Here is a 14,524-nt window from a genome sequence, read left to right on the forward strand (position 1 = left end):
CGGTTTCTCAGAGGAGAACTGGTCGACCTGACCTTTCTTCTCAAAAGAGACACTTAAGTCTAGAGGACACAGACGTACGCATTTTAATTTTGGTTTTCTCAGGAAGTAACTATGGTCACAAGTGGCTTATTGGTTTGTCCTTATCTTCCCAAACATTCCCGTCCTTGGTTTGCTTAAGAGGGCAAATAACACGGTGTGATGAATGCCCATGGGGTCGGTTAGCATTATGTCCGGGTAGAGCTGCTAGAGACCTCAGACAAAACCTTCCTTATGGATGCTTGTCCAAAACGCTTTCCAATTTTCCTCCACCTCGTCTCCCCTCGGCCTTGGCCCACGCACCCTGGTGTGAAGAGCCAGCGTTTCCCAGCACCTGGCCGAGTCGCGTGACTGGTTCTAGCTTCAGTTGGGGAAGTTTCCTGTCTAGGAGTTCCTGGCGCTCTGCCTGGTTCTGGAGAAGGACAGATCCTTGCGCTTCCCTTCTGGTGTCTTCCGAACTCAGCCTAACTGTGCAGCGACATCTCAGCCTAGGTGTGCGAGTTTGAGTCCCGGGGAAGTCCAGCAGCACGTTCTTTGCGAAAGGGGGTGGCAGGGGGAGGGGCAGGGAGACCCCCGCTAGAGCCAGGGGCTGTGTGCCCCAAGAAGGGGTCCCGGAGGTGCCGCTGGTAACCTGTTGGCAACTCTCGGAGGGAGCCCTGTGCGGCCCTAAGTTGCCTCCAGTCGCTTTGGGGTCTGGCTGCTCCATCGCGCCAGCTCCGCATCTGGTGACTCGGCAGCAGGTGTCAGGCGCGGGGCTTGGGCAGGCGAGGGGAGGGGGCTTCTCGCTCTCGGACACGCGGAGCCCAGCGTGGGCTTCCAGCGCGCGGGCGCCTCAGCCACCCCCGCTGCCCAGCCCCGCGCCGCGCCCGCGGCGCCCCCCGCCGGCCTCTGCCCGCACCTGCAGCCCGCTCCGCGCGCCCCGCCGCAGCCGCCGCCGCCGCCGCATCGCTCGCTCGCTCGCTCTCTCTCGCTCCCAGCGCCGTGGACGCCCCTGGGCCGAGCAGCGAGTGCGCTCTGGTGCCCGACCCAACGACAGACGCCCCGGAGCCGGAGACGGTTGACTCTCGAGTCCCGCTCCTGCACCCTGCGTCCCTAAAGATGAATGTGAGAAGGGTGGAAAGCATTTCGGCTCAGCTGGAGGAGGCGAGCTCCACAGGCGGTAGGATGCAATAAGCATGCGAACGGGCGCTCGGCTTCCACCCTCTTTCCCTCGCAAGCCGAGACCCGGACCCCTTCCTCGGCTGGGGGACGCTTGTTGCCTTTGCTGCATGACAGACAGTCACCCAGGCGGGACTGAGAAGGGGAGGTGGGAGCGGCAGGAGTGGGGGAGCGAAGGAGACGGAGTGCACGCAAGGTCCAGGTCGGGGAGGAGATGTTTGAAGTGTGTGTGAAACTCGCCGGTGGCAGGGTCCCCTGCGATCGTGCGCCTACTTTTGCCTTCTCTGAAAATTTCCGATGTTGTTTATGCATCTGCCAGATGACTTCAGATCACACACTTCCTTCCGCTAACACCTGGGGATAAATAAGCTGAAATAGTATTGATCCTCTTCCTCCACTTCTCCTTTATGCTCCCAAACATTTTATTAAAACTCTATTTTCTCCCCTAACATACAGGCGAATGTTTCCCAGACCAGATGCTTCAGCGGGAGCGAATGTCTTCTCTGATTGTCAGTTTAAGTTTAGAGCGTTCAGAGAGAACGGTCCTCAGTGACACTTGGGAATAATTTATATGCAGTCCAACCTTGGAGAGGTGCTGGGCACTCTTGTGCAAGGTGCTTGCTGGGCCTTCAGAGTATCGTGCATTCTGCGAAAGGAGGGAAAGGACCTCTTCTGATGAGTTTAGTGAGACCTGTAATGACATAGGGGACGAGACCCCTACTCCGCAGACGCTGTGTCTTCGGTTGAATGGATTTGTCATTAGGTGGCTTTGATGTGTACAGTTTTTCAGAGGAGCCATAAATAGAATGAAGGGTGTTGTAGGGGCCATGAGAGTATAGTGGGCTGGACGTTTCTCAAATTATGTAAGATGAGGGGTCACAGCTATGGCCACAGCACAGTTTGGATTTACAGCATGAAAAACTTGGATCCGAGGGATGTAAAGTTGAAAGGAAAGTATTTCTACATTCTGTTTGTATTCAAGGAGATGGAGTTCCTTCACTGATTTGAGTCTATCACTCTAATTTGGACATTGAAAAATGGATGCTTTCTCTTTTTTCCTTTCTCTCCAATAAATAGTTAAGGTCACTGCAAATGGGAAGACATTAGTCTTATTTGAATGAGAATTTTAAAGATAAAAGTCTAGGTCCTTTATAGGCTGGAAAAAAACCAATATGACTAATTACCTTTAAAGCCCTGAATTTGTCTTGTACTGATGTTTAGTTCTGGTTTCATTTATGGTAACAGCTTCCACTCATTGGAAACCAAGGAATATCTAGAATATATCTTAGGAAGGATACTCCTAATCTTTAAGAGATTGAATTTTTCCAGAAAGGCATTGTAAGTGGAGGGCTGAGTAGTTGTTGAGTTCATAGGGTCTCTGTCTTAACAGATCCTTTGACTAAGAATAGAATAAAGAGCTAGCCGTCCTATTAGGAACTGCATTCATGCACAACTTATAAACAGATCAGGTTATAGGGACATAAGTCTGTGCAACTAGGTGGCTTAAATTGTTTGGCATTGTGATGAAAACAGCATTTTGGTCGTGCCTAGCCTTTAATTGGCCAGATGGGGTTGAATCAGCATGTCCAGCCTAGTCACAGGGCCACAGGTGGCTGAAATCGCTATTTGTTAGAAAATGAGAAAAACGAAATCACATCTGGGTAGTGTGATACATTAAAAAAAAACTTTTGGTACCATATCGAGAATCAGTATGTGTTCATTGTTCGTTGGAGAATGGAAAGATGCTGGTTTATATCCTGGGTAAGATGAGACTAGAAGAGAAGAGTTTTCTGGCTTGAATTGATTTGACACCTGTTTCTTGAATTATATTCACATGTTTTCAGAGTTCATTGTCATATATTGGGAGAATAAAGAAGAAATAGTCTGGAGCATCTTTTTTTTTTTTGTCATTCTTATTGTTATTGTTTCAAAGTTAATATTAGAGAATGATCCCCAAATATGTAGCTTATATTATTTTCACCAAACATATGCTAAAGTACTTTGGCTATTTGTGTTCAGATATAAGATGCTCTTTACTAATCCTGGGATAAGAAAGGATCGCCAGCTTTAAAGGTTGGTCCTGTATTTTCAGTCCTTGTTTTAAAATGATAGTTCCCCATCTCCTTTTCTTTCAAATAATTGTGATTTTTGCATAGCTTCCAACGTGACTGTGATGGTACTCCTTAGATGGAGTTTTATAAAAAGACTTAATCAAAAATTAAATAAAATTAAACCAGAGGATAAGACTGAGAAGAATGTATGAAGATGAGAGGGAAATCGGACATTGGACAACTGTGTGTGGGTGTGTGTGTGCACGGTTGCACATGTGTGTGTTTTATTATGACTTGATGCTAGAGCGTAGGTACTATGAAAAATGGTTTGCCGAGAGACGAAGGAAAAAACTACAGGGCAAGGAAAGTGGGTGGGATGTAGAAAACATAGGAACAGTGTCAAGTTGCTTTGCTAGACCTTTAAAATAATATAGCTAAAAAGTTCATTCCCTACTCTCCTTTCAGCAGGTAATGTTTTTAGTCTGCTATCTGATCAACCGGACTTCCAAGTCACTGTAGTTGAAACGTTGTATATGCTACAGAGTACAAAAGATGGATACGTTGTAAATAAGTACCTAGGAGTAGAGAAGTTTCTTTTCAATTGCAGTGCTTACTTTTACCCCACCTCTCTCAGCTTCCACATTAAATCAAAAGCCTGCCCAGGATATATTTTTCATGTCATTGTCTAAACCCATTATTTTGCTCTCATGCTATAGAATCAAACATAATCCTGCTACCAGTGGAAAGATAGATAATAATTCAACAGTATATTTGAAAGAGAATAAGAAATAAGGTCAGAAAGAAAAAAAAAAACCCTACAAAATTAGTCATTGGTGTCTTTAATTTGTGTCCTCTAACTTAGAGATGGCAGATGTTATATGATGTAATCTACAAGAGTCGGGAGGGAAATGTGTGTTTCAGTAGTTGTTGGAGAAGGTCATCAGGAAGACCTGACCCTCCAGATGGACCTGGGTGATTGGTGGCTCCTTACCCCCTCCCACGTCCTCGGAATGTGTATCTTGCCTACGGTTTCCATAGCTGGAGCCGATTTCAAGGATGCAGGCTTGAAAGGGCAATGTGTTGCTGAGACCGTTTGGACGGTATATGTGACTGAACCCAGTTAAGGCCTTTACATAAACCTTTAAGATCCTGCTAGGCAGAGGCAGAAATCTGCTTGTCCTGTGGCCGCCCAAGGCAAGCCTCCTAAGTAAATTCCCTTGCTTATTAAACCTGCTTCCTACCCATCTGGGGGGTCTGCCTCCTTCTTCAGTCTTTCCTTACCCTTCAGAGAGAATGGGGCGAGTTTCACATTTTACCTGTGAAGCTCTGAGCTAGGGAAGCAACAATAGTAGAGTGAAAAATCTCTTCAATTTTGAATGGTTTTTTGATGGATATCTCGTGGCTCCAACTTTTTTGTTTATTAATGATAAGGCAAACTCAAATTAGTAATTTTATAAGCATAATACTGACAAATCTATTTATTCTGATTCTAGGAAAAGCTTTTTCTTGCACAAGGCATTATTCTGTTTATGTCGTTAAAAGTGGGAAGGTACTTAACGAATGATATGATGAAGTATTAGAATTCAACAACCCTCCCCCCTTTGCTGTGCTTTTTTTCCTGGCCAATGTTCATGCAAAGTTTCATAAAATACGACTATGGGCAGTTTTGAAATTAATGAGCTATGCAATATAAAATGTGTATGCAAGATTTCTGTGAAATTGTAGACCAGAACAGTAGTTGCATCTTTTAAAGATACATTTCTGGGTTTAAAGTATATGGTCCTTTCTTGTTCTCTTTTGTCCTTTTATTTGTTTTCCTTGTCCCCACTGATTTCTGAAACCTGAGGATAATATTGCTTTTCAATATTTCATAGCAGAGTATGCTTGTTTACTTAATGGCCTCCCTTCTAGGGACTATTTCAAGTAGATTCAAGTGTGTGGGGAGAAGATATGGAGGGAGGAAGAATGAGTGTTTAATTTGTTCAGCGGGCCTTTATCATCCTTAAAAAGGTTTTAAGGTTATATAACTACACCTGTCACTACAAGTTTCCTCACGCTTGGGCATTGAAAATCCTATCTCTTTTTCAAAAGTGGTCATTCGGTTAAAGGTTCTGCTGGTCTTTCCTCAGTTCACATGGTCCTGAGCTCACTGCAATGCTTCTTCTGTTTACCGACACTCCTTAGAAGATGAGGAACCCTGTGAGAGCAGAGCTGTTGTGTTTTGCTCATCACTGTATCCCTGGCATCTACATGAAGCCTGACGTGTAATACTTGCTCAACAACAGATGATTGTTGAATGAAGTCTACTCCCTTGCTTTCTGACGCTGCTTTATTCTATTTCCTCCTACTTGTCTCAGATCTTTTCCTGATCCTTACTTTTCCTTTTGTCCATTTTGTGCAACTTTTCACAAAGTTATGTCTTTTCTTCCTTCTCTCTACATAGTCTCTCCCTAATCAAGCTGTAGGTTTGATGCATGTTGGCTCGATGCAGAGGTCTCTTTCGTGTATAGCTCTGGCCCAGTCTCTTTCCAAAGTACCAGATGGACATTTTCATGCCTTGTCGGTCAGATTCACCAGTAAGTTTTATCAGCACCTCAAAGTCAGTATGTCAGAAAAGATATCCTCTCTTTTAAGAACAATTTGTTGTTCAGATTTTGCTAATGGCGCCTTTATTTCTTGAAGCATGCAGTTAAAAAATAAAGCAAAAGTGTTTCCTTCTCTATGAAACTTCCCACCTTCATCGTTTCCTCCCTTCTTTGTGGAATTAGTCACCAAGTCTTATTTATTCTCTTCTAGTTTTTCTGTCCAGATCCTCCTCCATTTTCCATCGGACACTCAAGGTTATGTTCTTATCGTCATTGCCCAGGCCACCATGGTTGTCTCCTATTTGTATTAAGTGCCACTCCCCACTCATAACCAAATAAATTTACTAAAACCTGATTCAGTCATTCTTCTGTGCAGAATCTCTTAATACTTTCTCATTCCTTACAGAACTAAAAATACTGTTTTCTTAGCTTGATAGTTAAGGCATTCACAGTATGGTGAAAGTCCTCCATCCCAACATTATCTTCCATGACTCTTCTAGGTCTACGCCTATGCTGGACTGTCCCTTAGTCCCCAAACATATCTCATGCTATACCTACTGCTTAGAATGAACTTTCTGCTCCAACATTACCCACTGAACATGGTTGGATGTTAAACATCGAACACATCCTTCAAGACTTAATTCAAATACAATGTCTTTCTCATGCAGCCTTACTGATTGCTCCCTGCCTCCTCCTCAAAGTATTATGCTTTGAATTTTCAGAGATCATTTTCCTTTTTTTTGACCTATATCTGAATGACAAGGCAAAATAAACTATGAATATTTATTTTATTTGCACTTTTAAATCATAACTCCTGATGGCAAGTACCATACATGAATTACTCATTTTTGTACCTCTACGAATGACTGACACAGCGCTTCACAACATGGTAGATCCTTAAAACATAGTTATTGAATTTAAACCACATTGCTCAGTGGTAGACCCTTCAAACAACCAAAATTACAATTCACATTTGATTGCTTGTCAAGTACCAGAAGTGACTTTTTTTTTTCTTTCTTTCTTTCTTTTCCATTCAGTGGGCCAGGTTAACCAGGAAAGTAACACACCACCAAGATGGCATCCTCTGAACCGTGCACGTTCTTGCATCTATAATGTATGGCTATGCGAGTTTATATGTTTCTGAAGAAGGGCTTAATGAGTGCCCAGTGTTTTGTGTGTATTTCGAGCAGCAGTCAGTGTTGTCTTTGGATTGTTGCCACGTCTCTCCTTCATCCTAAATACTTTTCAGACCTATTAGCTCCAGGATGGATAGTCCAAGGGGCCCCCGGTGTGTGATTATCACCTCTCCTGGTTCTCCTCCAGATAAAAGAGTGGGACGATTAGCTAAGTCCTCCCTCTGCATCATGCTGGTGATTGTCCATACTATTCTGAGTTCACATTACAGAGAATGGCGCTTCCTAACCTTTCCCAACCCAGAGCATAAATGGCACCACCACCAAGGCCCCCATGATTACTATCATCTTCATCATTATCCTCATCTGATGATAGATGCTTTCGTATTTACAGCAGTGGCTGTGGAAAGGAATGGAAACATTAAAAATCTGAGCTATCGTTCAGTGTATGCACATCCATGTTCTTAGGTGCATTTTCTTTCCTATCACACTTCACAGAGAGAATCAGGCTGCGTTGGGAGGGAATCGGGAGGGATGTGGAAACCATGGCAGGGCTGAGATGAGATGAGGTTTTTAGCCCTTTTACTCTCATCGCCGTGGCCCCATCTCTTCACGATTGGCTGTTCTACATGCATACATATGCCCGTAGCATTAGAAAATCTGAAAAAGAAGAGACTCTCAGTGTTTAAACATACTAGTTTTCTGTGCACTCCAACAATCTAAGGAATCACTTGAACGGGGCTATAAATATAGGCTTTGCCATCTTGAGCGGTTGGCCTCCGTGTCCATCTTAAGGGCTGATTCTTGTTCCCGAACGAACATAGCCAGTGTTCCTGGATGGCTCTCCCATTGGAAATAGGTTGTCAGTTTAAATACCTTGTGGATATGTTACTGATCTTTTAGAAAGTTCTCTCCCCTACATATTCTACCCCAGTTATTAGGTAAAAATAAGTAGTCAAAGCATATTACAACAATGGTTCGTAATGTTTTGGTTACCTGAAATTTGGATCGGCTTTAGGAAATGTGCCCCCATCCCCATGTATTCAAGGAGCATCTGCTCATGAATAGAGAGTAAAAAGTCTTTAGGGAATTAGAACTGGCATTTTTATTTTATAGGTCTTTACTTTAAAAAGGTTTTGGAGGAAAAATGCACTTTTATCTCCAGATGTCAATATTTCCTAATATTCTGAAGAATCTTTTGAGTGAAGGAGTTTATTTAAGAAATGACATTACCTACAGCCCAAGTGGGACTCAAAATCAGATTTGACTGATATAGTAACCACTGCGGTCTAATGACTATGCATGCTCATGCTCTCTTTCTCCTGTCTTCATTGTAATGCCATCTGCCCATTATGTTTACAGATGCTAAGGTATCCCGAAGAATGCCCCTAAATATGATTTTTTTTTTTACAAGAGAAGATATGACTTCCAAATGTCTTCATGATTTTCATAATAAAATTAGGTGAAGATAGCACACGCAATTATTAAACTGATCTACATCTCAGAACAGACATTCTGCCAGGGAATTTATTTTGGGTTGTAACTTTTTGTACTTTAATGAATTTTCATTAGACTAGCGTAAGAAAAATACTTACCCCAATTTGGTCTAGCCCATACCTTTTATGTTTTGTACATGGTAAGTGCTCTAGAGATGTGGTGAATGAGGTGAATGAATAAAAGTATCTTATATTATACCCCAAGAGTAGAGATTTGCTTCTGTGGTACAACTCATTCCATCACTGCACAAAACTGATCCTCGGGTCACCTTGTTGTATCTGCAGTGAATCTGAAAAACAAAACAAAACAAGACAAAGCAAAACAAATAGCCCCCAAACAAAAACACACACACAACCAATTAATATAGAAATAATAAACAGACATTTCAAAAACAGCACTGTCAAATTCAGTTCTGAGAACAAGGTTAATTTGGAGAGAAGTTTAATTTAGAGAAATTTTATTTAATTTAGAAAGGTAAGAGCAAAGAAAATGACCACTGAGTATAATGTTGCTGTTTCTTTTTCTTCATATCTAAAAATGGTAGCCATTGCATCCACTTGTAGATTATGGGGATGGATTCTGTAATGATGAAATGAGATTAATTTAACAAATATAGACAGGGAAACTCCTTGGCACTAGGTTGAGTGAGATGTGGAGTTTGCCTTCAGAGAGCTTGCTGTTTATGCAAGAGATAATTATTGAGGATGCACCAGGTACAGTAAAGTCCTCACTTATATCAGTAAGTTCTTGGAAACTGAAAGTAAGCAAAATGACATATAATGAAACCAACTTTACCACAGGCTAATCGATATAAATAAACAGGAGTCCAGTTCCTATGGAATGTATCTGGTCACAGAAACCTTACCAAACTTCTAAATAAGGACCCAAAACACTTATAGTATTAAACATTGAAATAAATATGAGCTACACATCATTTAAGAAAGATTAATTAAAACCAGTCAGACAATTTTCCAATTGAGGGTCGCAGGTACCTGGACTCTGTCACAGCAGCTCAGGGTGCCAGGTGGGAACCCACACTGGACAGGATGCCCTTCCCTCCCAGGGCCATTCACATACCCGTCCACCCACATTCAGCAGGACTAGGATGAGATAGACACGCCAGTTCACCTCACGTGTACATCTCTGGGATGTGGGAGGAAACCAGAGAGTCCAGAGAGAATCCATGCAGGCATGGGGGAGGATATGCAAACAGACAGTGGCCACAACTGGGAATCGATTTTTTTTTTCCCATCGATGTTGTAACAAAATGACATTGAATGTAATGACGGTATTCAAGGACCTGCTATATTTATAGTTGAGTAGCAGAAAAAGAAATTACTAGACATGAGTATTTTAAAATAGTCGCTGCCATAACAGAGGTAAGGATCAAGTGAGACAGTGTTGAAAAGCAAAATGATTTCCAGTTGGTATAAGTACCATTCCTTTCCAATTAGATACAGAGAAAGCAGTGATATTGAACTTGACCTTTTTCTCATTGGGGGTCTTACAGATAAAGCTATCAAAAGAACTAGGCTTGAAATTCTATATTTGTTTTATTGTCCAGTTTCTTCCTGCCTTCTCTCAATTTTCCCATCTGTAATATAGGTTTACCTGTCAACCACTTAGAGACATTGTGACACCATCTAAGCCATTTTAAAGATTTTTAAAGTTTATGATGCTGGTAGTCTATGAAGACGTGCACTTTTTTCATAGAACAAATATAATTTTGAAGCTTGGAAAGTACAAAGTGAGTAATAACTTCTGTTTAAAGATAGTCATAAAGGAATTGAAAATGCCCAGTTCTCCTAATGTCAGTTTAACAAACGTTCCAGTAAAGGCAGAGGCATTTCAAATTAGTGTAGGATTTTTAAAATGAAATAGAATATTACTCTCATTTTTAAATTTAATTCTGCAATCATTTATCATAATATTGTTATTCCTGATCTAATACTGTGAATACTTATGAAAATCAGATTCTGCTAAACCTTTCTTATATCTTTTCCAAGAATTCTTAAATCGCTCTCCATATTATCTGTTTTTCCAAACTCCCTTTAATCTGAGGCCCGAATCTCTTCCTACTGAGACTCACAGGATTATTGCAATCTGCTCTCAATTCCCTCTCCTCTCGTGGTCCAGTTGTCATCACAGTTTCCTACCAATGCGATCTCAGAGTTGTGCAGGCTCTGACACACCGGTGCCTGCCATTACTTTGAAGGTGGTGGGGAGGGGAATCTTGGGAGACAAGTGTAAAACAACGAGACTTCAGAGCCAGGCACTGAGAAACTTGGAAAAAGGAGGATGGAAACTGCAAAGTGCAGCAATATGCAGGGACAAGGGAGTGAGGGATTTTTTCTACCATGGCTTGATGGGATAAACCCAATGTTCGATGGAGGCATTATAAGATAGTTTTTAAAAAGGCAATACATCTAAACTGCAAAGCTGGAAGATAATAAATACTAGCAATTCTGGTGTGATTTAAGTATCAGATTTGTAGTTAAATTCTACAAACCCTCATAGTTAAATTAAAGTTGTAGATGTAGATTACAAATGAAAATTAGTCATTAAAATACTTTCAAAATAATTGTTCAGCTGTCAGGATAAATACTGACAATACAACATCTTCAGACTGGGAAGATCGAACTGTAGAAATAGTTTGTTAGAAACATTGCAATTTAGAACAGTTACATTTATCCTTGGATCTCTGAGTAAGAGATTGCAGCTTTTCATAAATATCATTGGAATAGTCTTAATGTAACTTCGTTCTGAGTTTTAGATACCGTTTTGAAGATGTTATTCAATAGTCATCTATTTAAAACACATTTACCAATTACCTACTATAGGAAAGATGCTGCTAGTAGATATTTCAAAATATATAGGCATGTTAGTTGTTTAGGGTACAGCGATTCAGTTTTAAATCATGTTTTCCTTCTCCACCCCAGAATTCTACATGATTTGAATTGTGTATTGATTAAATAAAGCATGCCAGCTTACTTCATTTTCAAAGGCACTTGCTAAATACCTTCACTGGATCCTGATGCTTGTCCTCGACGGAGGAAATCAGCAGCTACTGGTGGGAAATGGATGTAAAACCAGGGAAACTTGCGATAGCTGGAGAAGAAATTGGAGAGGAGAATATTATTGACATCCGTGCCTGGCACATAGATAAATGGTCCATGCTTGTCAGCTAATGGGGAATAAAAGAGTTTCAAAAGCCAGAGCTGGTTCGCAGAGTGAACTGCTGCAGAACATGGATGGTGGGTGTAGAATGAAGCCTCAAGATCAGACTCTGGAGTCAGAATTAGGGTTCAGGTATTATGGTGTCTGCTGCTGTGTGACCTTGGGAAGCCACATGGCCTCTCTGTAGTTTAGTTTCTTTATGAATGGTCTATGCCTGGAACATTCTTGCCCCATACACTCCATTGGCACGCTTCCTTGCTTATTCAGGTCTCTGTTAAAATAGTATGTCTCTGATGACTTCATCTAAGGTAAACTCACCTGTGTCTCAAGCCCCTTATTCTGATTTACTTTCCTTGATAGCTTTTATATACTCCTTCAAAGAAAAAAAAAATATATATATCTATATTATTATCCTATATTTGTATATACTAGAATACTATATGGATATAGTATATATTTTTTATATCTACACATGCATATCTTTATTTTGTGTATATGTATTTACTTTTATTATTCTTCCTCTTAGAATAATTGATTGTACATTGAATGGTAAATCGATGAAGAAATCCCATTTGTACAGATTGCATTGAGGATTAACTGACCTAATGTATATAAAGCACTCAGCACAGTGCCTGACAGGGTCTGATAAATGTGACTTGTGCTCATTTCTTAATTATTTTGGCCTGAGAAGAAGTCCTCTGATCCTGAGGATGGGAAATCAGGGGAGTGTGAGGTTGGGAGCATGTGGGGGCAATGGAGGGTGTGAGTCATGAGGGAGGGCACTTGACCTCTGGAAGGGGGTAAATCTTGTCCTCTGACACAGCGAGAAGAGAAGGCCACCTCAGGGTGACCTACTGGGGGACCCTGCGGAGGAGCTGGGCTGTGAGCTGGGCTTTGAACGAGCACTGCTGTTTTGAGAGGTTCTGAGGAAGCATTTCGTGGATGGCATGAAGGAATTTGTTTGACTGGAGTAGATGGTCATCTGAGAAGTGTTGAGGCTGAGAGACGAGACTGGGGAGAGTCTAAGAAATGTGAATTTTATCCAGGCGGCAACAATTCAAGATTTCTGAGAAAGGTGATGGCATCATCAAAGTGACACCTTTGGAAGTCTGTCTTGTCTTGCTAAAAAGGAAAGATGCAAAGAAGGGAGAGCGTTCAGGGGGTGAGGTCGGTTGAGAAGACATTGCAGTTGTCCAGGGTGTAGGTTGGATTGGCCGGTTTTGGAGCGATGCCAGTCAGGGAGAAAGCACATCTCGCACATTCTGGTGGCACTATGGATGGTCTTTGTACTGACTGAAGGTGGGCGTGGGGTGAGGTGGGAGACCAAGGACATGCAGAGTCAATTGCGCTCTGAAGCGGGCTCTGCCTTCAGACTGTGGTGACTAGGTAAAGGGCTCAGCTTCCGGCGATGGGGAGTTAGTATTCCAAGACAAGAGAAGGAAATTGGGTGTCTGCTCTGGTAAGATCAAAAGAATTCAGTTCGACGATCTTTGGGAGTACTAGGGGGCTACCCTGGTAAGAGGGGCACTAGATAGTTTTGAATATCCTTTTTCGTTGATAAATGAATTGAGGCTTAAAGGTGTTAAGCAACTTGCCCATATTTACACAGCTAACGATTGGGAAATTTTAACGATTGGGGATATTTGCCAGCGTGATTATTAATTCATACAGAGCCTTCTCCACTCTCCTGCCCAGGGAGGGCAGGGCTGGGGAAGAGTGAAGAGTGGCAGTCTGGGGCAACCTAATATTGTTCTGGGGTAGGGAGGGGTGCGGGCTGGGCTCAGCTCAACAGAGGCAGTGCTTATTGCCCAGTTTGGTGGTACATGGAGTTAAAGGGCATGGATTTCTAGATGACATCCAAGGTAAAGATCAAAGCTGGCGCCCAGTCCAAGTGATCTTGCGTGGGAGAAGGAGCCTTGATAGCCAGCCTCATAGGTTGGGAAAAGGACGGTTAATACTTGCGGAGTTTGAATGGCAGTGAAATTAACCTGCAGGCCCCCACCCCTGCCCCTGAGCCTGAGTTGAAGGGCTGATGGAAGTGACTGATGTGGACAAGCTGGAGCCAGGTAAGGGTGTGGAGCAGACGGGGCCTTGGAAGTGCACGGCGCAGGGAAGTTTTTGAAGGATGTATGCTATCGCATGCAAAGACATGATTTTGATTCAGAGAGCCCTCCACTTGCCTAGCTGCCCCCTTCCTCCCTCCACGGCTCGATCCTGAATCGTTTCTCCATCCCACCCTGTGGACTCAGGGCACAGACAATCTTGCTAAGACTAACTGAGATTATGTAACATTTCTGCAAGCAGAGAAGCCCAGCCATCTTCCATCCTGTCGGAAGAAGTTGCGAATCCTTTCAGTACTGTTCCTTAATGAATACAGTTTTCATTAATTGTTTGGTGTCTGCCAACCCAGAGTACAGAGACTGTGCACACTTCCGGGGCACTCAAATATTTGTTGTCCAATGGGTAATGAAGCGCCTTTAAATGTACTGATAAAGTGCAGTCAAATAGTGTTATAACTATTAGGTAAGCCTCATAATTCTGCCATCATGAAATGGAGCAAGCACTTAGGGAACTCCAAGAAATTCTTTTTCTCTCTCACTCTTTGGACACATTTCTGGTCTCAGGACACATTCCACTCAACTTCACTCCAATCAGCATAGTCGTTCTGTACATTATATAAATCACACAGTGTGCTGGATGCTTGGGGATGCAGATACCTTGTCTGTCCTCATAGATGGCCAGCAAGGAAGAAATACCTTCAGGGGTACAGGAGCAGCATGCTGAGAGTTTTAGAATAGTGAGTTAAGAATGCTATAGGAACATATGGGAAAAAATTAATATGGTTTAGGGGTCAGAAAGGAATTTCTAAAGCGAGGAGAAATTAAGT

General features: G+C 42.3%; 1 protein-coding gene across 2 annotated transcripts in view; it reads left to right on the forward strand.

Moving 5' to 3' along the window:
- Nucleotides 1-940: 940 nt before the first annotated feature.
- Nucleotides 941-14,524, forward strand: part of KCNIP4 (potassium voltage-gated channel interacting protein 4) — a 914,902-nt gene continuing 901,318 nt past the window's right edge. Inside the window, exon 1 of one of the 2 annotated variants that reach the window (XM_039838082.1) lies at nucleotides 941-1,195. In XM_039838082.1, the coding sequence (XP_039694016.1) occupies nucleotides 1,135-1,195 (61 nt within the window). In that variant the 5' untranslated portion in view covers nucleotides 941-1,134. The remainder of the gene's footprint in view (nucleotides 1,196-14,524) is intronic. The other variant, XM_039838086.1, reaches the window with a different exon arrangement.

This window comes from Pteropus medius, unplaced genomic scaffold, assembly GCF_902729225.1.
Source record: "Pteropus medius unplaced genomic scaffold, Ma_sr-lr_union100, whole genome shotgun sequence".
Lineage (NCBI taxonomy): Eukaryota > Metazoa > Chordata > Mammalia > Chiroptera > Pteropodidae > Pteropus > Pteropus medius.